This window comes from Maniola jurtina, chromosome 3 (assembly GCF_905333055.1).
Source record: "Maniola jurtina chromosome 3, ilManJurt1.1, whole genome shotgun sequence".
NCBI classification, from domain to species: Eukaryota; Metazoa; Arthropoda; class Insecta; order Lepidoptera; family Nymphalidae; genus Maniola; species Maniola jurtina.
The window spans coordinates 7,600,730-7,625,718 of NC_060031.1; the positions used below are offsets into that span (position 1 = coordinate 7,600,730).

The following is a 24,989-nucleotide window of genomic DNA, read 5'->3' on the forward strand; positions in this document are numbered from 1 at the left end:
TTATTATCATATAGGATTATGTAGGTAGGTAACTATATAATGCCCTTGAGTAAAATATATTATTTATCAAATAACTTGTAAAAACGAAACGGAAATATTGATTCATAATAATCATCTTTAGGTCTAAACAAAGAAAACAATATCATCGAGATAAAAAATACTTTCGGAATGTTACTTATGAGGAAGCAAGTGATAAACCAAGAATGTTAACTTCAATACCGATAAGCTGAGTGTCAGTAATTATGAATCAGAAAAAAATACAAGGACTAGAAGAAGTTCAAGGCTCAAAGATATGCAAGGTACGCTCACCTCTTGTATATATGGGAAAATCGCCATCAGATCTACTGTGAGTAAGCATGGGTCCGTAGCACCGCCACGGCGCCCTTTCGCGCGCCCTCCGCGAACCCTCCACGTTTTATTTCACCTCCGAGCCATCAGCACGTAATTACGGCACACGGCCATACATTTAAGCAGCACTCTTGGTGTGGCGTTCACCTCGTGAAACTATGAATAATCTTAGATGGTGGCGCCACGGAGGCGAAGGGACAAATGGAGGCTGCGCGGCGCATCTCATGTGCGCATCCTCACCCTACTAGCCAGGATCCCGGACCGAGATGAATACGAATACATAAAGCAGTTTCACTCTTACATAAATTACCTACAAATTATTACATAGTGTTGCTGATATTATATTTTACAATACTTGTTGTGAAAACTACTTAACTACTAACTATCCGAAGGGCGTTTATGACTTATGCGTATTCGATTCGAATTCGAACGAAGTGGCCGTCATAGCTAAAAATGCACGTGCGCTTATATACACTTATTTGATTAAATAATAATTTTTGACGGATCTGTAGGTATGTACATTTAAATAGTTAAATACGTATCAAATGAGTTACATAAGCGTGCGCAGGTATATTTCGTATGATGACCACTTCGAATCTTATTCATACGAATAAAAATGAGTGCACAAACGTCCATAAGTTCGCATTCTTTACCTAAAGTAGATAGCTGTTACAAAATACGTTTTAATTATGTTTTATAAGAGCTGATTAACTGTAACATCGGTTCTCGTGAAATTAGATTACGTACCTATCTGCTGCTGATATACATAAATTGTAAGCGTCACTCAGACAAACGGGTATTAATGAAATATTTTTAACATAATTGAGAATTGAGATGTCCTCTCAAAGTTGAGAAACATTACGAGAAAAAATCTGATTTTTTTTAAAGTGATTAGAACTAATAAAAATGTACATCTTTTCTCTTTTGCATTTTTTTGTATATTAATAGATATACCTAGTTTTTTGTACCTACATATTTAGTAGTTTTGTACCTAGGGGGAGGGGGGGCACTTTGATACACAAAAATTAAATCTCTTTTCTGAGGACCATAAAGCATTATATTTAAATATTTGTTTTGATGTGTGCATTGGCCGATATGTCAGCTTACATTTTGGCTACGCAAAAACCGCAAAAATTGGCGACGTATAGAGATAATGTGATTTTAAGAAAATAAAATGTTTGTATCATTCTGCCCCACCAGTGGGGCACTTTGATACATGGGGTGGGGCAGTTTGATACGTATTTTAGATCCATATGAAATGCAAATTTAAACTGACTAAAAACCCAATATAAACTGTATTATTACTTAAAATTAAGAAATAAAACAATTTTATTGATTGAGATCGCAAAACACTTTTTATTAAGAGTGCACATTAGCCATAATCAGTCTCTTAAGTTACTTAAGAAATATAATCACAAAAAAAAACAATATTGTCATCATAGAACAAGACTAATTTTCTGTTATTTTCTTAATTATATAATCAGTTATATACTTACTAAGTAATCAGACTTTAACATTGAATATTGTTAATGAAAATATAATATTAGAACCTCCTATCAAAATGAACAATAGTTTTCTTAAAAAATTAAACAAACATCAAAAATTTAACAAAAATAATCATAAAAACTCTCATATAAATTACAAAACAATCTACTGGATATTATATCGAGTTAAACCTACCGAAAATGAATAAAGCGACGATGTTCGAGATGTGCCTTTGGAGAAAGTTGGTTTTGGTAATTGCAAAACTACATCTCTAACATCCACACTTGCTTTGTCTTCCACAATTGGAAATATGAACTTATAAGACCCTGTTTTTTTTCTGAGATATGATACTTCATATTCTGTCACATTATACTTAAATACGACTTTGGCAACGTAGTGAATCACAGTTTTCTTCTTCTCAAACTTAATTAGTAGGAAATCTCCAATATTTATGTGTTCAGGATTAACTGGTTCTTCATTAATTACCTCTTCTTCTGATTCCGATGGCATTTCAATGTCTTCACTATCACTCGTCATCACGACTTCATCTAGACTAGAATCGGAATCTATTTCTGCAGGCAAAGAAGTTACTCTCTTTTTCTTTTTTGGCTCAGTTAACCCCAACAGATTTTTCGCTGTTTTCAATTCTTTTGCATGCTGTTTTGCTTTTTGTAATTCTCTTTTCCTGTCCTTTTCATTACGTAAGCTTTCTAATCTATTTTTTTCTGGTGTGTCAGTGTATATTCTTGATCGTCCCTTTTCTCTTCCTTTTCTTTTTAAGACACTGTCAGTAATCGCCTTTTTTGGATAAGGTCTAACTACGTCAGGAGTAAGCATAGCCTGTGATGAAGAAACATGTAGAGAATCGTCAGCATCAGACACTGAAATTGGGTCGGTATCCAAAGTAGGAGTTTTATTTTGTTCTCTATCAACAACTTCATTATTTTGAGTTGTTTCCGAGTCTACAAAATGTAAATCTTGTGTTTTGTGAGTGTTCTCATCTGTCAAATCGTGATAACCTGTGCTGAAAATGTCTATCGGTGCAAAGTCGTCGTCGCCAAATACCAGTTTATTAATTGGCCAAATTCCAGGTTTGGAAAAACCACCTATGATATTCTTTGGTGTAAATGATTCCAAATATGCTAATTTTGACAGTTCAGCAATGTTGTATATGGTCAAAGTCTTTCCAACATTTTGAATGTGCCAGTCGTTGAAAGCTATCTTCAATTTGCCTTTGAAGGGTCCGAACACACTGACATCAAGCGGTTGCAATTTGTGTGACGTGTGTGGGGGCAGACTCAAATAAACAATACCGTTGTCACGACAGTAGTTAACAGCTTCTATTGAAATGTGCGATTCGTGGTTGTCACAAATGATTAGAATTGGGTTATCTTTATTGCTCGAAGTAAGGCGTTGAATGTGTTTCAAAACTCTTATAAACAATTCTGATGTCATCCAGCCGCTTCTGTTTGCCAACCCTAGACTTCCATCAGGAGCTCCATTTAGGAAGTGATCTTTGTAGTGAACTCTTGGAAAGACATAAACTGGAGGAAGAGAAGAACCAGTAGCAGTAATAATACCACAGAAAGTAACTAACTCTCCGCGTTCTGCAGAAACTATTTGTCCCACCTGTCTTTGTTTTCTTCCAGCAATAACTTTAGGAGTAGAAAGAACTGTGCTTATGCCTGTTTCATCTAAGTTTATTATTCGATCGGGTGTAAAATTGTACTGTCTCATTATGCGTTCGTAATTATCATGAAATTGAGCTACAGCAGCTTTATTAAAAGCAAAGCTTCTTGCTGCGCTTGTGTTTTCTGGTTTTCGTAGACTCAATTCTGGGTTTCTCTTCCTGAAGCCAGCTGCCCAATCTTTTCCAGCGCATTTGTTTTTTTTCCAGGATTTTGGATAATTACACCCTGAGGATTCTGCGAACTCGTATGCCAAAGTCAAAAGCTGTCTCAATGTAAGGCCGTAGTGCATTTTACTACAATTCAATAAATATTGAGTCAATGCCTTTTCTTGTTCGATTGAAAAAACTTGTGCAACGGTATACTTGGAACCATAGATGTTTGATGAAGTAGCTGTAGCAGTGTGTGATGATAAAGCTGCAGTAGTAGTGTGTGCTGAAGATGACGCTATTTGTGCCATCTCCATAGATGGTGCTATTTGTGGTGAAGATGGACCTGCTTGTGATAAAGAAGATTCTGCTTGTAATGAAGAGGATGCTTCATTTGTAGATAATATTCTGGTAGCTTCAAATGATTTTCTGGCTTTTTCTATGCGATGTTGTAGGGTTGCAGTTTTGATGCTATATTTGTCGGCTGCTTTGCGTATAGATAAAGTCTTTGACAATACTTCACGTATTGCGTCTTCAATGTTTTCTTCATTGATATTTTTTCTATCAGTTTTGGGTTTGTACGTGCGCACCATTTTCTGAAAAAAAGAAAATAAACAATAAAATAAACTATTATTTTTGACGGGGCACTTTAATACACTAGAGGGGCAGATTGATACGTATCATTGTACCCCGCACATTACCGTATCAAAGTGCCCCAACGGACTTTTTCCACAAACAATTAATTTTATCTAATATATAGTAATAATGCAATCAAAAACATTTTAAAATACAATAATAACTATATTTACTTACCTGTAGTAACAAATAATAACAAAAACAACTAAAAGAATCCTCCTGAGACACAATTACATTTCACGTTTTTTTTTTGTAGGCAGCGGCGCACGCCACTTTCAATACGTTAGTGACCGTTGAGGTCCAACGGCAAACTGGCGGCGAACGGTGTCACAACTGTCATTCTTGTGAATGCCCTTGAGCATTCTAGTGATGTGCCGGACTGTGTAGCGTTTATCGGTTTTGAGATATAGATACTGTACCAATGTGCCCCGTGAATCAATGTGCCCCCCCTCCCCCTACATATTTTAATCGTGCATGCCAAGTCCACATCGACGAGACAATTGCGTAGGTACCTGTATCTTTGTTCATGAATCATCTTGTTTTCTTTTTACAATTGTAGTTAGTTTTGTGGACTGAATAAAAAAAATACCTCATTTTATTTACTCTTGTTAAATTGCAGAGGTGCGTATACATAGATTGTTGCGCCAACTTACTGCTTGACAAAATAAAACCCAACCAAGTGCAAGTCAGACTCAACCACCTAGGGTTCCATTGCTTTGAAAGAAGCATGTAAGTAAATCTAGTTGACTATCTATGAAAGTTGACTACCTACTGTTTAAAAACATATCCATTTTAATTGGGACCGCTAAACTAAGTTTGTTTGTAATAGTACAGTTACATTACAGTCCAGCCCTGAAATAAAGCAACTAGTGGCCGAGTAATTTTGGAAGGCTGAGGTCTTCTGAAGTGAATTTGAAAGGACGAGGCGCCAGCCGAATTTTTTTAAACTAAACGAGGTTGGTAATTGCTATTTCGGCCAAAGCTTGTAAAAACTCCTATTTGCGAGGAAACAATAAAAACTTAACTTATTAACCATACTCGTACAGACTGACACAGAAATGTGAATGTGACGTTTTTTTTTTAAAAAATGATTTAAAATAAAAAAATAAATTAAGAAATACAATATAACAAACAGAAATTCTAGACTGTTTCATACTGCTAACAGGGTTTTTAGATGTACACTAACATAATTTATGTTAGTGTTTTTAGCTACAAATCAGGAGTATTTCAATTTATGAAGTTAAGGTTATGGTCTCTACTTTATACTCTATACATATAAAGCTGCTATAACTCTTTCAAACATATACATATGTACCTGTCGTCGATAAGCTGTACAAGAAGATCAGAATACTATAATACTGAGAAGATGTATTTAATTATTATGTGTAATTATTATGTATAAATCAAGGTTTTATAAGGGTTTTATAAAGATAAAATCATTCATCAAAAATTATTAAAGCTCTTAAAATGGTTAATCATTGTATTCAGTTTTTAAAAAGCAAATAAAAACGAATAAGTAGTTTGGTTGCGAAATTCACTTACTTATTTCACCATTAGTAGCTGCAGAATCAAACGGTAATGACAAATGCCGTGCACCTTTAGCGAGGGACTGTTGTGTACCAAGAATTAATTTTTCTCCTCTGTCACCTATCAAAAATGGAGTTCATTAATTTTTTGTTCTGTAATGTGTGTATGTTCATATCTCAAATGTACAAATCTATTTCATAATTATTTTGAAGAAATTGATGCAACCTACAAGTTTAGTTCCAACTGTAAAATATTATTATTATAGTTCTTGTTCAAAGTCACTATTAACAAAACTGAAGGCAGAAAACTTTAAGTACATTGTGTACAGATGAAGAAGGATAGCATTAGATTTAAAGCTGTTCATTTAGTTTAGTTCAGGGATCTCTAGAAAAGAGCTGATAACTTTCAAACGGCTGAACCGAGTTTCTTGGATTATAGCTAAGAACACTCTCGATCAAGCCACCTTTAAAACAAAAAAAAAATTAAATTAAAATTGGATGTCACAGACAGATACACAGGTACACACGTCAAACTTATAACACCCCTCTTTCTGGGTTGGCGGTTAAAAACAAACTAGTCTACAAATTTAAATATATGCATGTGCATTGTGCATCTTTTAGTGAGTTCATACCTAAAATAAGGCAATTAAGTATTTGGCTTAAATAAAAAATCAGTGTATCAGTGTCTGATGAATGTATTTTTTTAAGTAATTATATTTTTATACAACTGTTCCATTATTCTAAGACAAATATTCTAAGTATGGAAAATATGTGTAATTCTAAAGTATGTTTGCTTATTTTTAGATTGCAAGATAAACAGATATTGGCACTGATTCTGAACACAACATTTGCATCTTTTTCTTACCTATGTTCTATGAAAAGGACAGACTAACTTAATTTAATTTAAAACTATTAAACTCATGACTTTAGGTGTTAGTCTTGATTATAGATACAGTAGCACTAAGATTTAGGGTCTTTAATTTAAAATTAATTTTCTGTATTTTTTTAGCAATATTTGAAAGAAAAAGATGCAGATACTCTAAATTTAGTTTAGCTAGAAACATCAAAATTGACATTATATTGGAATAGAGTAAGTATAAATGGGACAAATAACAAACAGTGATCGAAACTTCAACTATAAATCAAAACATGACATTCCACATAGGATTATTGGTAGGAAAAGAATAATACTCACAAACATTTAAGTAATCACAAAATGAGCCTGTTCGGCACCTGACTCTATTCCGTGAATTTTCTTGCCAAGTATACATATCTCTATATAAAGTTTTGTATTCTTGACAATCTGTTAGTGATACTTTAGTACTTGAGATATCCCTAAGAAATAATTTATGCCAAAAACATTCATTATTTAATAATAAACTTAATTTTCTACATGTTTTGGCAACATTTATGATGTTAGATATAGGTAAGTACAACAATATATTAATTATTAATTCTTCAGGTAAGCCCACCAAACTTGCACTGGAATAGCCATAATGGTTCAGTAATGTGCTTTTTAGTGGAGTAATAATTCTGGTTTTAAATGTGTCCGATAGATGTTTTAAGTCATTAAACATCATTGGAATGGTTGAAGCCTCTGGGTCCACAACATAACGGCTCACAGGGAAACACACTGAATAAACTTCTGGACTGATGTCACTAATAACCACATTTATCAGACTAGAGATTCCGAGTGGGCACAGCATAAGTTTAATTAAAGAGTCACTAAAACCACCCAAAACAAATGATAATTCATAAACCCCTGTAGAGATTTTCCACTTGGATAAGTGTTTGTTATCAATGAGTTGCAAACATTGGGGCTCAATTGTGTCGGCTTGGTTGTCGGCCACCAGGAAAAACCCATTTTCCGATAGCAAAACAATAAGCAAAACGAGGAAAATGTCTGTTTGTTTCAAATTCGTCGATTTTTCGTCACTCGATATTCGTTTTAAAATATCTTCAAGAACAGAAGGAACTTTTTCTTGGGTACTTTCAGCCAGCGCCAAATTCATTGCGGGGCACGTTAAACACGATAAAAGGATGGATTAATTTGTTTTTACAATATTGAGGTTGTTCGTAATACAATGATTGTTGACAGCACGTTGAAAGTTGAACTTGACACTGTCACTGACAGTAAATAATTTGCAATGTCATTAGTGTTGCCAGATACGAGGCAAACAGGCAAACACTGTAGGTAGGTAACGTTTGTAGTGCTGATACATACATTATCTAGTAATGACACAACATCGTTTGTTTTATTGTTTTTTATCACATTTTTTTAATTAGTCTAATTGTAAAAGAATTTAGTATTTTGTTAAAAAACCAAAAATATTCATAACTTTAACGGAAATTTAAATATGGCCATGCTGTAGATTTTTTTTTTGTTGGAAATGACCTCCTCTTCCCTATCGTGTTTGATCCAAGACTTTTTGACCACCCTGTATAGGTAATTTCCAGTTTCCAACGAAAAATATCTATCTGTAACAAATAACCCTAACCACAAATTCAGTTTACGATTTTTTTCCTTTACTTGTTATATAAGACCTAACCTACCTGCCTTTCATGTTTCTAGGTCAACGGGATGTACCTATAGGTTTTCTTGACAGACACGATAGACAGAAAGACAAACAACAAAGTGATGAATAAGGCTTCTGTTTTACAGAGTTTGAGGTACAGAACCCTAAAAAATTTGTATAAAATTTGCGTTTATTAAGAGTGCTCTAAATCAAGTGTGAGAGCATGCTATTGCAGTCAACATTTGCGGGTGCGCCATACTAAAGAGCGAGATGTGTAAACAGACTACATTTGAAATTTTTATTAAGTAAAGTTGGCCATAAAGCCTTTAATATAGTAAAGTGTGCAATTTTACAGATTTTACATGGTTTATTTAAGCACTAAGTTACCTCAAAATAATAGACACAATATAACATCTATACTAATAAATAAAATTAGAGTGTGTCTGTAATTTCGAAATAACTACCTCATATTAAGCTCATATGGTTATTTGAACGATACCAACACTGAATCACGCGTTTTTAAAATTTTTGTCTGTCTGTCTGTCTGTCTGTCTGTTTGAAAAGGCTAATCTTGGGAACGGCTGAACCGATTTTGACGGGATTTTCACAGACAAGTAGAGAATTGACCAGGGAGTAACATAGGCTACTTTTTTAACCGACTTTCAAAAAGGGAGTTGTGTTTTTCTACCTATGTACACCGAAATCTCCGAGATTTCTGAACCGATTTGCGTCATTTCTTTTTTAATCGATAGAGGAACTTTGCGACATTGTTTCATAAAAAATTTGGAGTCCATCTCCTCAATCCTGATGCTGCAGGGGATCTGACCAATCCACGCGGGCGAAGCTGCGGGCATCAGCTAGTAACATATAAAAATAATAGACATAAATAGTATAACAAACACTAACAAGACTGCTAAAGCTGAAAACTAAAACCCGACTGCTGAAAGCCAGGACTGTCTTAATAAATGCTGAAATATTAGAGTAAAATTGTTTTTCTGTTGCTTGGTATATTTTAGTGTTGTTGTACATTTATAATCATGAGCTCAGAATTTTCTCCTCTTTCATTTGGTATCCCACTTGATACAATAGCAAAAAAATTTTTGGAGACCTCCTTTTTTTCGATGTAAGATCGTTATCCAATTTTTCATATAAAAAATACACAGCTTTACAACCTTTACAACAAATCAATTGACACTTCATTCATCAAAATCGGCCCCGCAGTTTAGGCACTACTACGGTGGAACACACTGAATCTGGATACAAACATACATACATACATACATACTATGTATGTATGTATGTTTGTATCCAGATTCGGATTACATACATACATACATACATACATAGACTGCTAAAATCATAACCCTTCCTCCTTTTTACCAAGAACAAAGTAAAATAAAAACCGGTCAAGTGCAAGTTAGACTCACAAAGAAGGTTTCCATACTACAGAAGTAATACAGTAAAAATTACTTTTGTTAAAAACCACAAAAATAACTTTGTTTGTAGAGGTTTATTGTTAATATATCAAAAATATAGTTAGAAAATTAGTTTTTATTTTTCCTGTAAAATAGACATAAACTTCTAATGACCATAATTATGATACCCCACTCTGTACAGTTCTTACTTTGAAATTTTAAACCACCAATTTTCCTCTTTTTTTTTTAAATTGAACTAAAAATAGTTTTTGATTTTTTGTATTCCAATGATGTTGGGCCACTGTACGCACAACAGACGGAAACGTTTAAGTGCAGAAACCAGCCCAGAGAGAAGTTGGGCCACTATTATATACAACTACTCCAAATTTCATGTTGATAGCTATAATAAGTTACTGAAATAAACAACAGTGACACAGCGACAAAGAAAATCACATAAGGGGTCAATTTTTACCATTTTGGTGCAGAACCCTGACAAGTTCTACTGTCTATGATTACAATATCCCAGAAAATAACTTTTTGTAACAGTGGATGCGCTTAATGCAAGAAACGATTCAACTTTGGGAGTCGATAATTCAGTAATAATATAATTTAAATAAAATTATACAAAAGTTAAAAGCAAAGCTTGCACACATTATTCAGTAAAAGTTGTCTAGTCTGGTCTAATCCAATCCAGTTAAATCAGTCAGCCAGTAATTTCAAAGAATTTAAATAAAATTAGAAGTTGTAGTGTGCCTCTGGGTGATTAATGGTTGCAGAGTTGAGTTTTTCATACTCATCTCAAAATCATTAGCTAGAGAGCATACACAATGACCAGCAGAGGTGAACAGAACTATGAGAGTGAAGAAATGTATGTACATGTATGTACACATCTATGTTAACAAAGCTTGCTAGAGCATAATATGGAATGTCAAGCGGAAGAGTAGGGAGCAATAAGACAGAAGGAATACAGTGCTCAACCAGTGGTTTCATCTTGAAGTCTGTCAACTGTGCTGGCTACAGCAGTATAAAAGACAACCACTATAGTGATTCAGTACCTAGTTAGCTACATCAGTCCAGCTTGTCAGTGTTAAAACAATCACTATCCATATTATAAATGTGCAAAAGTGTGTTTGTTTTTGGTCTATTGGATTGTCCGTCAGAGCAATGGATCAACTTGATTTTTTGCATGAGTACAGTTAAAGACCTGGTGAGTGACATAGGTTACTTTTTAACCCAGAAAACCAAAGTTTCCATGGGATTTTTCTTTATTTCTTGTCTCTGGGCAGGTTTCTGTACTCAAACGTTTCCATCTGTTGAGCGTGCCATACTTACTTACGCTGGATTTTTAAAAACCTAAATTCACACAGACAAAGTGACAGGCATCAGCTACTAATAAATAAATTGTAATAAAATTATTTTGGTAATAAGTATTAATAGGTAAGGAGAGACTGAGTTCCAGGAACTGACAACAAGTGACATTATGCACCTATAGCACAAAATATTGAAGAGTGCACAATTGAGAATAATATAAATAAATAAATTTAAATAATAACAAAGGAGACAATCCATAAACAATAACAAATGGGAAACAAGATTGTTCTAAAAACATTTTTTTAAAGGTTATTGATTGAATAATAAGCATACATGCCTTGTATATTATGATCAAAAATCTGCATCCTACATAGGTACCCAGTTTTTGGGGATGGGCCACTTATTTATAGTTTTATGTATGAAACAAATTGGCATTATTACATTAGAATTGTAATTAGCGTATATTGTGAGTATGGTATAAGATTGTAAACATAAACATCAGAAGAATGAAGAAATCATATTTATTCTTCTATGTGATCTGGGAGCTTGGTTAACACTTTTTCACGTTAAGGTTATGGAATAAATATCATAAATAAGTCCCAAAACAATTGGATATTCAGATAAACATCTACTTACCAATGTTTCCACTGCTATTTTGTTTCTTATTGCCTTTTAGGGAGCCATCCAAGTTGTGATTACTCAAACTTTTGTCGCTGTCACTAGCCATTGAAAGATTTCATTTATAACAACATTGAATAAAGTGCCATTATTATATACAGATGTACTTTTCAAATTTGTAATTAAAAGTTAACTTATACTTTATTATGATATGAAAGTACCAAAATGCACTATGTACTTAATCTATTTTGTAATTTAATTAAACATATTGTTTACACCCTCAACTTTAAAAACGGAAAAACTGTCATAAAAGTGACATTTGAAAATTTGACATAATAAAAAGCTATGTGATAAAGACTAAAACTAAACGCAGTCGCACATTTATCCGAGCCGAACGCGTTCAACGAGTCGAACGAAACGAATTTTAGAATTCTATATGTACATAATATGAAATCTCATGAAACCTCGCACATTTCTCCGCGTCGAATCGTCCAAATCGGAAGAAGATTTCATATACATAATTCTAAAATTCGTTTCATTCGGCTCGTTTGGCTCGTATAATTGTGCGTTTGATTCCGACGAATTGAGAACCCATGAAAACCTCATCTTTTTTTTTAAATTGGTTAAAATAAAAAGCATCCAAAATATGAAGAGGAAGTAAAGTTGACCGATTTTTTAATGCCCTAGAGAGCTAAAGTAAATAATATGTTCCTTGATCCACATAATAATTTAAAGACTACAGTGTATAATGGATTGGATGGAATGGAGATTCATCCAAGGTATAATGACATGCTTGGCTTGGTGATAAACAGCAAGCCTGTGGACGGGTGCCATACGGGTAGTTGCCAACGCCACAGACCACAGTCCACACTTTAGAGCGTTCTGATTGGCAGGCAAACCCAGAACCATTCTGTGGTGTTTATCGTAATTATGGTTCCAAGTTGCCGATGCATGCTGTACTGTTGTTTGCCACAAGCGTCTGGCACCTGGCACTGTCGATTCCTAAATCGAGAAATCGGACCACGAAAAGAGCAGCTATTAATTTCATGTACATATTTTATGCAATACTTTTTGCATCCTAAAAACCCTGCTAAACGCTGGCTAACTATATGTATACGTAGTGATCACATACTCTTTGCTGGCTACTATAACAATGTTACCCGTTCCTACTGCATACCAATGTTACCCATTTTTACTGTATTTCTATTTCCTCTATTTAAAAAGTATTTACTCTGTGCTTTTTTTCCTTTCTCGTCTGGCTTTACAAACATTAGCCAATGTCAAGTTTGTACCTAGTTATTTGTAACAAGTTAGTTAAACCATACAAGTATGGACCCCGTCTGTGCCGGCGCTCGCCGACATACGCACGGCACCCCCATATAGCGCTTTCCAGTCAGTTTTAACAAAAAAAAAAAAAAAACACTCCAAAAAGACATAGCACGCCCGCCACCCAACACCAATACAGACGAAGTCCCTCTCTGTGAGTCCCAATCTGTCCCTCTAGATTGTGTGATATTTTATTCGGTAGATCGGTGTAGGTAGATTCTGTGGCTGTTGCAGTTTTTCCGCTTTAGGGATTTCGTCCTGATGTAGGGCAACTTCATTATTATTCTAATGCTTCAAGGAGGACATGACGCGTTTTCGTTTACCTCTTCAATCTCCACAATTCACAAGATTAAAAATAAGATTTAGGATCTTTAAATGACGTATTGAATAATAATAATAAACTTAAAAGAGTATTTCAAAAGAGTAATTTTAGGACGAATTCCTACAGAAACTAGGGTAAAGTAAAACCGAAAATCAAAATAGTAAGTTGAAACACTGGGCATTTCTGTCTGTTGTCTGTGGTCTATTGCTGTCATGGCTGTCATCTTGCTGTGCATTTGACTTGTTTGATCTTAGCGTAAATTTTGCCTTAATATTTTCGCGTAAAGTTCGATAAACTCAATTTATTAAAAAGTGGTCTTAGGGATAACACTAAAACTGAGTTTATATTTTTCGTGTGTTGACAAAATAAAGTGCATTAATTGCTAATGTGATTTTATTGAAATGTCATCGTATATGGCAGGTGTTTTCGATTTAGATTTAGATGTGGATACAGTAACAGTGGGAGATTCTGATGAGGACGATATAATAGAAGTAGATGAGGTATCTGTCTAAAATAATCTGTCATAAACATAAACCTTCTCTGTTACCTAACCTAAAATCTGCGTAGATAAACTCAAGGGTAAACTTCCATAGATGTAGGTTTACTTATAAGTAACACTTTGTGCAATTACCTAACTTGAATAGCATCGTTTCTCACTCAGTATCGTATATTTATATTTAAAATGTATGACTAGATATTTATGAAAGATTTGAGCTCAGATTATATCTAGTAGCAAATTCAATATCATCCATAGATATACTTAACTAACCAATTAACCATATTGTACTGCAATAAAAAAGACCTGAAATGATTAATATAATAAAAACAAAATTATTATCTGGTACAGCCTATTGAATATCTTCCATACTGTGTACCTGTTACCTATTATTCTGCTTTTCCACTAGTTTTGTTGATGTAGTTATTAGTATTTAACTTAAATATGTTGTCACCTTCGAGACTAATTTAAAGTTTCTACTAAAATATTTTTTTTACACAGGTTGATTATGATCCTGAACTTCATGTCCATAATATTGTTGAGTAAGTATAATACTATCTATCACTATTACTTTAAGATGTAACAGTAGTCTGATTATTCATTTGTGTTGATCAATTGTGGGTGAACCAAGATGATTTCAAACTTTACATAATGGGGCTATTGTTGTGCACTATGTAAACTTCATGATTAATGAAAGAGCAAAGAGCATTATTTGTCATATTTACGGTGATATATCTCCTTCTTCCCCTGAGCCATCTCCTTCCAAAGGTTGATAATTTAAGGTGATTTTTAACTTTGAGATTGCTGCCCTAAATTAGGGCTCCAGCAAATAAACTGGTTGAAAAATTGGTTTAAACTGGAATCAACAAATTGTAATATGTATTTTTTTTTGTTATTTTGAATGATTTTGTGCTCTTCCCAAACCACAGGTGCAAGTTTTTAAGCCACAATATCTTTCTGCTGCCATTCCTCCTGCCTGCCATTTTTCTTTGTATGATAAATTGAAGAACTTCATATTTCCTGGTGTTTTCCATCACACATCCAAAATATTCCAACTTGCCCTTCTTAATGAAATTCAGTCTTTCCTAACAAATAGTGGTATTGTGTATGCTGTACTTTCTCGAAGTAATTGATTGATGAACAATCTGTAGGTTGATTTCTTAAAACCTGCATAAATTATCGCAATTGCAATCAAAACAATCGCAATTGTTTTATAGTATTCTTGTTGCAACAATACATTGTAGCCAATAGTGAGCTAGCATCAACCAATCAGGTGATTGTGATTGTGAAGTTGTAGCTGTCATTTTATCCCAAGCGAGCACCTGTCTCCATTTCTCTCTGAAAGTTACCTTTTTAGCACACTCATGGAATGGGATTTCCATTGTGCCAAAATATTATAATCTTTAAAAAAAATGTAACTTAAATTATTTATTTTAGATCCGAAGGTTCTGAGACCATACAGCTATCTGAGGATAACGTAAATCCAGGACAATGCAAAAGACTTGGCCCTCAAGATTTTGAACTGAGAAAAGTTTTAGGAAAAGGTGGATATGGAAAAGTATTCCAAGTTCGTAAGATTACAGGTCAAGATGCAGGAGCACATTTTGCCATGAAAGTTTTAAAGAAAGCTTCCATTGTACGCAATCAAAAGGATACTGCTCATACTAAAGCTGAAAGAAATATTTTGGAAGCAGTTAAGGTAAAGTTTTCAAATTATTAAATAGTATCAGAGTTCTCAGTTTGATCCTGAATTAATGATTTGTCAAATATGGGCTATGGGTGATGTGAAATCATAGAAAAATAGATGATTCATAGGCTACCCCTGTCAGTGATGTCAAAGCTTCAACGTTTTGTTACAAGTTCCTTAAGTTGCCTTCAAACTACGGAAATATCGCTCACCCTACTTTTCACCCTACTTTTTTTTTTTTGTAGGGTGAGCGATATTTATACATTATAATATTATATTCCATAGTTTGAAATCAACTTTATGTTTTTAAAAATGAAATCATTGCAAGTTGTAGTTATTTAGTATTCGACAGTTATGTAACTAATGAGAAAGTCTCAGTATCTCTTAGAATATAAATTATACTATTCTTTGCTTCCTTTGTATAATAAGTCATCTTATAATCTAGAACTTGATTTTATTTTTTGCTTATTGGAAGAAAAGAAAAGAAAATAAATATATTCAATGACTAAATTTATTTTCTTTTCTTTTAATGGTATGATGATAATAATCATTGTGAATTAAGTCTAAAGAAATCCATCTATCCACTCAGTAGTTCCATCTGAGGACTTCCGTGGCATGCACTGCATATAAGTTATGTAGTTTAATTACATGAAAACAATGTAATAGTTCCTCTCCCATGAAAGCCAGGGTGGTTGCTAGATGTACAATAAAAAAACTTCTAAGTGAATATTGTTTTTATTTTCAGCATCCATTCATAGTTGAATTAGTATATGCTTTCCAAACTGGTGGTAAATTATATTTAATTTTAGAATATTTAAGTGGTGGAGAGTTATTTATGCACCTTGAGAGAGAGGGTATATTCCTAGAGGATACAGCATGGTGAGTATGACAGTGGATATATTTTTTACATTGCTTATAGTAATACGTCGGTTTACTGCAACAATTCAAAATTATTACAAAATATCAGCTACAGTTAAGTTTGTAACAATAGCAGGTCTTCCATATAAAAAAAAATATGAAAGCCTCCCTAAAATATAAAAATGTTCAAGGTATTAATATCATCTTGATTATACAAAACTGCAACTACAACTATGAATGTGTCAAAATGTGTTCTTTTGGAACTCATCTTGACGAGCTCATATATACAACAGACGGAAACATTTAAAAGTGTGGAAACCAGCCCAGAGGGAAGAAAGAGCTCATATATAAATCTCGAATATTGTTAACTTAGGATATAACATGTTCTGAAATAATATATGATTATTATACAAGGCACTGTACCTTTAAAAATTATTTATTTTCTATATTTATATTTAGAATTATTCTCATATGAGTGAACATTGTTCTTCTGAGAAATAAACTCCCTAAACCTAAGCCTTTACAAGTTTCACTGTTGAATCCTATATTTGATTATTTTGTGCAATTAAATTCTTGCAGTAAGCCAACAAATAAAAGCACAAACAGATTTACACTAGTACTATGTACAGTTTCACTGTACAATTATATTATTCATGTTGGCATTTCTGTGAAGGGATCAACATTATATCATCAATGTACAACAGGTGGCGCGCGAGTCGCATTGCAAAGCATGCTGGGCATCTGCTTTAAACAAATATAGAGCCTCAATAGCTCAACCGGTAAAGGAGTGGACTGAAAACCGAAAGGTCGACGGTTCAAACCCCGCCCGTTGCACTATTGTCGTACCTACTCCTAGCACAAGCCTGAAGCTTAGTTGGAGAGGAAAGGAGAATATTAGTCATTTAACATGGCTAATATTCTTTTAAAAAATATATATATATTGAAATCTGGGTGAAAACTTATATTATACAAATACAATAATAAGATAGCCTAATCCATACTAATATTATAAATGCAACAGTGTTTCTGTCTCTTGCCTTTTTATGGCCCATCTGTTTAATTGATTTTGACTAGAGATACAACATAACTTACTTTTTATCCTGGTAAATTAAAAGAGTTCTCACTACATTTTTAAGACCCTAAATCCAATTTGTTTCAGCTTCTACCTGTCAGAAATTATTTTGGCATTGGAACATTTACACAGTTTAGGCATAATTTATCGTGATCTTAAACCTGAAAATGTCCTGCTTGATGCACAAGGACATGTAAAACTAACAGATTTTGGGCTATGTAAGGAACACATTCAAGAAGGTATTGTTACACACACATTTTGTGGAACAATTGAGTACATGTAAGTAACCATTCCTTCTTACTAAATGCATTTACTCATTTATATGGATATATTTTCTGGGAAACGTTCCCACTTGCCATCCACAATCAAATCGAGTTGAAATATTGTGGACAAACTTAGGAAATATGCTGTGTATGTTTTGCATTATTTTTTTTGCGATGCGACACGTAATTTTATCGTAATTGTCGGGGCCGACTGCCGCGGAGTGGCAGCTGCGGTGTGTTGATCGTAATCACCTTCTGATTGGCCGACACTTGGCTAAAATGCAATGTTGCAGAAGAACCATAAGTTCAGCCAATCATATATTCAAGACTGTAGAAATGCTGACTGTAGAATGAATTGATGCAGCTTATCTGTGATTGGCCATATCAAATTCATAATATGTTATTTTTGACTTGATTGTGAATTTTGGCATTCAATTTTATCTTTGTGAGCACACATACCTATGAATTCTTTTATGACCTAGAAAGAATGCTGGCCCTACATTCGATGTTTCTAAAGGTAATTTCTTAACTATTTCGACAGGGCACCTGAAATTTTGACCAGAAGTGGTCATGGTAAAGCGGTAGACTGGTGGAGCCTGGGCGCGCTGATGTACGATATGTTGATTGGCCAGGTATGTTGTCTAAGCCTTTGCAAGTCAGTCATTTCTCCAAACAAATATAGCCGTATAGGAAGCAATGGAGTATGGGTTTAATTAAAACTGCCATACCCCTTCCAGGTTAGGCCGCTTTCATAATAGACTGCATCATCACTTATCACCAGGTGAGATTGCAGTCAAGGGCTAACTTAAGGGCAATAATAAATAAAATAACTGAAATAATAAAAAAAGCTGAGTGATTATTCAACTAAGTGATATTGTATGCCCAAATCTAAGCATTATTATATTGCATTCTCTCATTACCTAGACTTGCTACTAAAGGCTAAGTTATCCCATCATCTATGAGGAGCTGATCTACTATTTATTTTATTATTTTAATTGTGTCGTATTTTTCGTTGTCACATTTGCCATATTGAATTTGGCATGACGTCATCACATCTTATTACACAATACAGTCGGACCGCTAAGACAAAGCAAGCAATACGTTATTCTATTTGCAGATTAGTTTGACCATGTGGCTAATTCTGTTGTACACAATCTTTAAACTAAATTAACAGGTTTAAAAAATAATATTCTTAACCACAGGGAGTAAAGGTATATCAATACACGTAGACCTGTCATTTTAGTTAAGAGATTGTGTAAAAAAGAATTGGTCTTATTGATGCGTGACCCAATGATCAGAAATACACATAATTGCCAAAGTACTTATATAGTCTCCTGTAGTCGGGTAAATATGGGTGTTCATATTAGTGGCGCAGCAGTAGCTTCCATTCTGCCACGTCGCCGCGGCCGTTCCATCGCATATTTACTATCTTTTAAACCTAAATCAACTGCTACAATTCTTTTATGCTTAACCAACGTTTTCTTTTACTTTTTAGCCACCGTTCACTGGAGACAATCGTACAAAAACAATTGAGAAAATCCTGAAAGGAAAACTAATGTTACCGGCCTACCTCACACACGACGCTCGGGATCTGATCCGGCGTCTAATGAAGCGTTCGGAAACGCAACGCTTGGGCGCCACGGGCGCGGCGGCCGTCCGCGGGCACGCGTTCTTTAAGCACGTCCATTGGGACGATGTCTTCGCGCGTCGACTGGAACCTCCTATTAAACCGCGACTGGTAATTGATTGATTGCTATAAGATCTTTTTTAAGCCACAAGCCGCGTCATAACGAAAAATTTTCGCTGTCTGACGTGTTCCTCGAAAATTAAAGAAATTTCACCAATGTGAAAGCTGTCTTTATGTAAAAACAAAAAAATTGTGTTTGCAGCAAGAAAATTTAGGCTGCATGTGGTACTTTTGATTGATGTTGGTCTTGCTCCACTACTCCTCAACAGACTAGCAGGAATGAGCCTAGGCATGATATAGTAGTAGAGATGATGAAGTTATGGCATCACTTATAAATAATTCATACATAATATTATAAATACGGAAGTGTGTCTGTCTGCCAGGATTTAACGGCTTATCCGTTTAACTGATTTTAACAAAAATTTCATACAGAGATAGGTTACATCCTGGAGTCTGGCGTACATTGCTTATTGTCCCAGAAAATCTGAGTTCCCTCAGGATTCTTTAAAAACCTAAATCCATGCGGGCCTAATCTTGTAATATAATAAGTCATGACTTTGTATTTTGTTTTATTTTGTGGGCCTAGATAGCAGATATCTAAAATAATTATTTCATATTTTTTATTTTTAGACAAGTGAAGATGATGTTTCCCAATTTGATACAAGATTTACTCTACAAACACCAATTGATTCACCGGATGAGTCAACATTAAGCGAAAGCGCTAACTTAATGTTCCAGGTATGTATTGTGCTTCAAGAATTTGCTCTCTTCAAACACCTTTGGTTAAGAGTAAGACAACTATGGCTTAGGTTAGGGACGTAAGGTTGAGTCTAAAGGCCAAACCACACAAGGTATGAACTTATTCAAACAGTTAAGGAGAAGGAACCACAGTCCACACATAAAACTATTGTAAGGAAACCTGCAGATCTGAAGATTTTAAAAGTATCTGAATTATATTACACGAAAAAATTGCTGTATTTCATAATCGTAGTAAAACAACAATATCTTGCCATTGTCTGTCACACTGTTAAACTTATAGACTTCAGTTTGTGGCCGCTATTTTCAAATTACAATAATAAATAATTGTCGGAAATGTTCTATGCTTTGTCGTTCACAGACTTACACCTAACATTTTTAGTTTAGAGATGCGTAGACTACGTAGTACAGAATTAGCACATTTGTACTGTTGTAATTTATTGTATTTTTGTGTTGTGATTTAGGGCTTCACATACGTCGCGCCGTCGGTAATGGATGAAATCCACAAGCCGCGCGTGATCACGGCGCGCTCGCCGCGGCGCCCGCGCGTGCTGCCGCACGGCGCCTTCGCCCAGCCCGCCGCCACGCACGCGCACCAACAGGAAGACCTCATGGATGTACAAGGTTTACCGATATAGTGAGTAACGCTATTACGAGTTTTCACATCTTGATGAATGAATGAATATTCCTTGATAATACTTGGCAAGACTGTTGTGATCATGATCAAGAGGGCAGTTTGTCAGATTTCTTGATTTTTTTATTACTTTTTGGAATGTTCGTCAAACGATATTTCTTCCTATCTGAGCTCCATGCTTTTTTCCTCTTTGCAACATGAAAATCGAGTGTAGTTTTGTCACAAACACTAAATATTAGAACAAAACTTTTCTCGCCATTTTCTCAAAACTGCCATCTTGATTACCATTTACCACGTTATAAGTGATGTCTCTAAGTCGCGCTCTTTGCTCAGTATAAAATATAGGTTTTAAATGAATTCTGGTTGGTTATTCGAGTCAGCAGTATATTTGATATCTTACCTATTACATGATGTCAATAGTTTCTTATTTTATTAAAATATAATCCCCTGCGCAAACGTATTGTTTTCGCCCTTTATAGTAACCTAAATGCTATGTTTGTTACAAACAGTCAATTCAATTTGACTGTTCAGTCAAAGTCTATTTGGAAAAATGTTTTCATCTTATTGTAATAGAATGCATCTTCCATTTATTTTAAATAATTTATGCTATAAAAGAATTTCATTCTAATAAGTGTGTTTTCTTTGCAGGCCTAGAATAATTGATATAGTTGACCATTTTATACAAAGAATGAACTCAACTACAAATGCTGCCCATCTATTATGTCCGTAAAATAATGGTACTGTTTTATACAACTATTATTAATGTACATTTTATACAAGTTACCGTTTAGTTTAATGTTTTGGTAGGAATTAATAAAACGTGTATTAAATTGTTCTAACCCAACTATATGACAGAATAAGAATAATAATGATTTACAATATACCTTGTTACCATGCTTCATGAATTGAATTAAAAGGTCATTTTTATTTTGTATAGTGGAGTTTAATTTAACATTTTTTCTTAATCAACCGCCATTAACATTGTTAATGTAATTTAGTTAAATAAACTTTTTTTTTCTTTATATCAGTTTATTAGTTTTACTTTTATTTATTGTCCAACTTTTGAAACCTTCCAATCGATCTAATCCTGATATATCGTAATTTTATTTATTCAAGTTTATTAATATTGGCCGGTTACTAGCCAGCATGTGCTATCATCTGGCAGTAACAATGCATTAGCTATAGCTATGCAGTCGAGATAAAAACAACCTGGAATGAGTACTTATGGGTCCTTAAAACCCATGGTTGATTCGCAATTTAGTATTGTAAGCTAATTAGGTACAGAAACACCACTTAACATCAAGTGACCCACACCTGATGTTAAGTGATTATGTACCACCGCCCATGTTGCAGCAGGTACCGCCCATATTTTACCAGCTGTAGGATCCACCCCTTGAATAGCCCCATGTTGAAATCTAGTAGAAACACCACTGAAGAGAGTTTGTACTACAGTTTGTAATGTAAAAAATGTAATTTGTAACAAAAAATATTCAAAAATAAAACCGACTTCAATAACCGCAAACACTAAAAAGTAAAAAATAATTTGATTTATTACTGAATATAATATCATGTATACAGAGTTAATGTAGTTCTACATATTTTGGAGCCAGTGCCAATTAGCCGCACAAACCATTCACAATCATTAGTGGCCCCACTGTATTAAAATATGCCTAGTTAAAAACTAAGCTATTACACTGATTGCGAGTAATTTACTCTCCTCCGTTGAGAAGTTCTGTTCTTCATCTCCGAAGATAGTCATCAGATCTTAACCAATTTTATATGGGACCACTTGGGAAGTATACTCTTTCAAACAAAAAAAAATCCAAATCGGTCCAGGCAACTGAGTAATTGGAGACTATACAATATACATACATATTTAAAAAAACTGACAAATTGAGAACCTCCTTCCTCCCTTTTCTGAAGTCAGTTAAAAATGATAAAATTTGTGTGGATAGTTGATATTGAAGATGTGACTAATACATAGAAATACTGCAAACTAACTGAGTGAAGTGGTCTTCAACATCGATTTGATAGATTACGTGAATGGTCTTCAATAACAAACCATTGACAAAGTGATACAAAAAATGTACTTACTACAGTAATTATGGTGAAAAATAAATCAGAATGAATAATGTCAAACGTATTTTAATCTCACTCATTTGCATATCACAATTCAATTAGGGAATCTAAATTTATTTAACTTTTATAATCAATTTATTTTAGTCTCCTTATAATGTTTATACCAACAATCTAGTAAAAATTAGGTATCTACTAAAGAATCAACAAAGGAGGTAAATAGGTATAAGTGTGCAGCTGTTTTTAAGTTCAGAAATTTATAGTAATCTTAATATAAGTTCACCCTCATATTATGCTCTGGTGTGCATCATAGGCAACAAAAATTAGGTAGATAAAACTCAAAATAAAAAGAATGTTTAAATAAAAAATAATAAGTAAATAATATTAAGTAAAAATCATAGGGCTAAACAATCAACTTCATATCCATACAACTTTCACAAATTAAATAAATGTGAGTGTCATTTAACTCACAAACAGTTGAAAACTGAGCTGTATTACTGCACACATTACTATGCTTTTCTATGCTATTAAAAATTATGTTCTTAATGTCTTTTAGTGGTTTACTAGTTTTTACTCTTATATTGCAAAATGAACATAACAATGTATCACTGCAAAGAGTGACATTATTTTTTTGGCATATTGGACAAATAACATTATCATCTTGGAGCAAAGACCAATCTACATTGTCCATTTGAGCTTTTTCATATTCTTCAAGACACCTGCAACAAAATATGTATATCTTTATCAAAACTAGAATGCAAACAAGATGCAATTTATCAGAACCATCACAAAAAGAAAAACAAAAGTACCAATCAAGTTCATCTTGTATCAATTCTTGTTTTATTTCTTCCAAAATCTTTGTTTCTTCACTATCCAATAAGAGTTCAGTTTTTAGACATTCATTGCTAGAATCATTGAATATTTCATTGTAAATGTTTGTTAAAGTGCTCCGAAGGTCTGTTTCTACAGATGATCCACGAAATCTATTTAAAAGCATATTGCGACAATTTTGTACCTTGTTTTTATAGTCCTAGAAAAAGAAGGAATAAATGAGCATTATTGATTTGAAAAAACCATTGATGGAAAAAACTGACACCATGATTATTTCACAAAATAAAACCAACCTTTCTTAATTTATCTTTTAGTTCTTTAGGTGATTGAACCTGCTTAAATTTTACATTTTTATAAGTTGGAGAAGGGCAAACTTTGGGGGAATTCATTTTAAAGTTATTAGATCAATAAGTAATTAATAATGGATTTCTGGGACAAGAATTAACTACACTTTATATTATGTATCTAAATTGTTGATCGTAGGTTAAACACAGCTTTAAAAATATACTCTATCACAAATCGCATTTCAGGGCTTCAGTTTCAAAGGTTCTAGCAGAGTATATGTAATCACTGCGTTTCTTCTAGATTTATTGTTTAACGTGGTTTAGGCAAAAGTAACAAATTATTATTAAACACTTTAATTTTAATTTTTAATTAATAAAAAAATAAAGCGCGCCTAAATTGAGTCAATATTTTGGCACCACATTTTTTTTTGGCTTTACAAAGATAAGCCAATGTCAAGTTTTTAGTTATTTACAAGTTAGGGAAACTATATAAGTATGGACTTCGTCTGTGCCGGCGCTCGCTAACATGTACGCGCGGCACCGCTCTAGAGCACTTCCCAGTCAGTTTCACCACCAAAAAACATCAATGAAACACAAAAACTAGCAAAAAAACACTCCAAAAAGACACCGCACACGCGCCAGCTAACACAGACCACGAATCCGGAGATAGACGACGAAGTTCCATAGATCTGTTTATGATTAGTAGCGAGTACTATACATACTGATAATATCGGATTATATATATAGAAAAAATCAATATCTATCTATAATAAACTTTCTTTGTATCATGGTCTTTCTATTTCACCCTCTTATGGCAATTTAACACTATACATTACACGTCTCTTTCCCACAATATAATATAGATGTAAACGGTTGCGGCAAAACGTCACGATGACGTCATGACAGCCTAGTAATTTTAGGGATGAGCCTCGAAAATCGTAATGAATCGTAAATTAAATATAGTGTCGCACTTTATCGTAAAAATATCGGTTTTTCGGTTTTCAT

The 24,989-nt window shown here is 33.9% G+C and overlaps 5 protein-coding genes across 10 annotated transcripts in view; 1 reads left to right on the forward strand and 4 right to left on the reverse strand.

Moving 5' to 3' along the window:
• LOC123880827 (phosphatase and actin regulator 4) overlaps nt 1-12,003 on the reverse strand; it is a 72,638-nt gene extending 60,635 nt beyond the window's left edge. For 2 of the 5 annotated variants that reach the window (XM_045929161.1, XM_045929158.1), the window contains exons 1-2: nt 11,711-12,003; nt 5,849-5,953 (exon numbers count right to left, since the gene is read on the reverse strand). In XM_045929161.1, coding sequence (XP_045785117.1) covers nt 5,849-5,953; nt 11,711-11,801 — 196 coding nt within the window. In that variant the 5' untranslated portion in view covers nt 11,802-12,003. Of the gene's footprint in view, nt 1-309; nt 1,203-5,848; nt 5,954-11,710 lie in introns of those variants that run through there. The other 3 variants (XM_045929159.1, XM_045929164.1, XM_045929165.1) reach the window with 3 other exon arrangements.
• Nucleotides 1,340-4,769, reverse strand: LOC123880825. Its single transcript, XM_045929156.1, has 2 exons — nt 4,484-4,769; nt 1,340-4,266 (listed from the first exon to the last, which is right to left on the reverse strand). The coding sequence occupies exon 2, from the start codon at nt 4,261-4,263 to the stop codon at nt 1,999-2,001; it is 2,265 nt and encodes a 754-aa protein (XP_045785112.1). The 5' UTR covers nt 4,264-4,266; nt 4,484-4,769; the 3' UTR covers nt 1,340-1,998.
• LOC123880833 (F-box only protein 7-like) lies at nt 6,510-7,968 on the reverse strand. The gene has a single exon (XM_045929173.1). It carries the CDS (start codon nt 7,842-7,844, stop codon nt 6,975-6,977), a length of 870 nt encoding a protein of 289 aa, XP_045785129.1. The 5' UTR covers nt 7,845-7,968; the 3' UTR covers nt 6,510-6,974.
• Nucleotides 12,004-13,544: 1,541 nt separating the features above from the next.
• LOC123880830 (ribosomal protein S6 kinase beta-2) lies at nt 13,545-21,820 on the forward strand. The gene is made up of 10 exons (XM_045929167.1): nt 13,545-13,840; nt 14,338-14,378; nt 15,274-15,535; nt 16,269-16,402; nt 17,541-17,732; nt 18,258-18,348; nt 19,212-19,454; nt 20,034-20,141; nt 20,624-20,796; nt 21,442-21,820. Coding segments are annotated over exons 1-10 (1,344 nt in total). The 5' UTR covers nt 13,545-13,741; the 3' UTR covers nt 21,443-21,820.
• On the reverse strand, nt 13,946-24,420 carry LOC123880835 (RPA-interacting protein A-like). Of its 2 annotated transcripts, XM_045929176.1 has the most exons (5): nt 23,994-24,420; nt 23,679-23,899; nt 23,250-23,588; nt 22,655-22,664; nt 13,946-13,957 (listed from the first exon to the last, which is right to left on the reverse strand). In XM_045929176.1, exons 1-3 carry the CDS (start codon nt 24,087-24,089, stop codon nt 23,273-23,275), a joined length of 633 nt encoding a protein of 210 aa, XP_045785132.1. In that variant the 5' UTR covers nt 24,090-24,420; the 3' UTR covers nt 13,946-13,957; nt 22,655-22,664; nt 23,250-23,272. The 2 variants fall into 2 exon arrangements, with proteins under 2 accessions (XP_045785132.1, XP_045785131.1); XM_045929175.1 differs by lacking the exons at nt 13,946-13,957; nt 22,655-22,664 and having other exon boundaries at nt 22,923-23,588.
• Between the last annotated feature and the right edge of the window lie 569 nt (nt 24,421-24,989).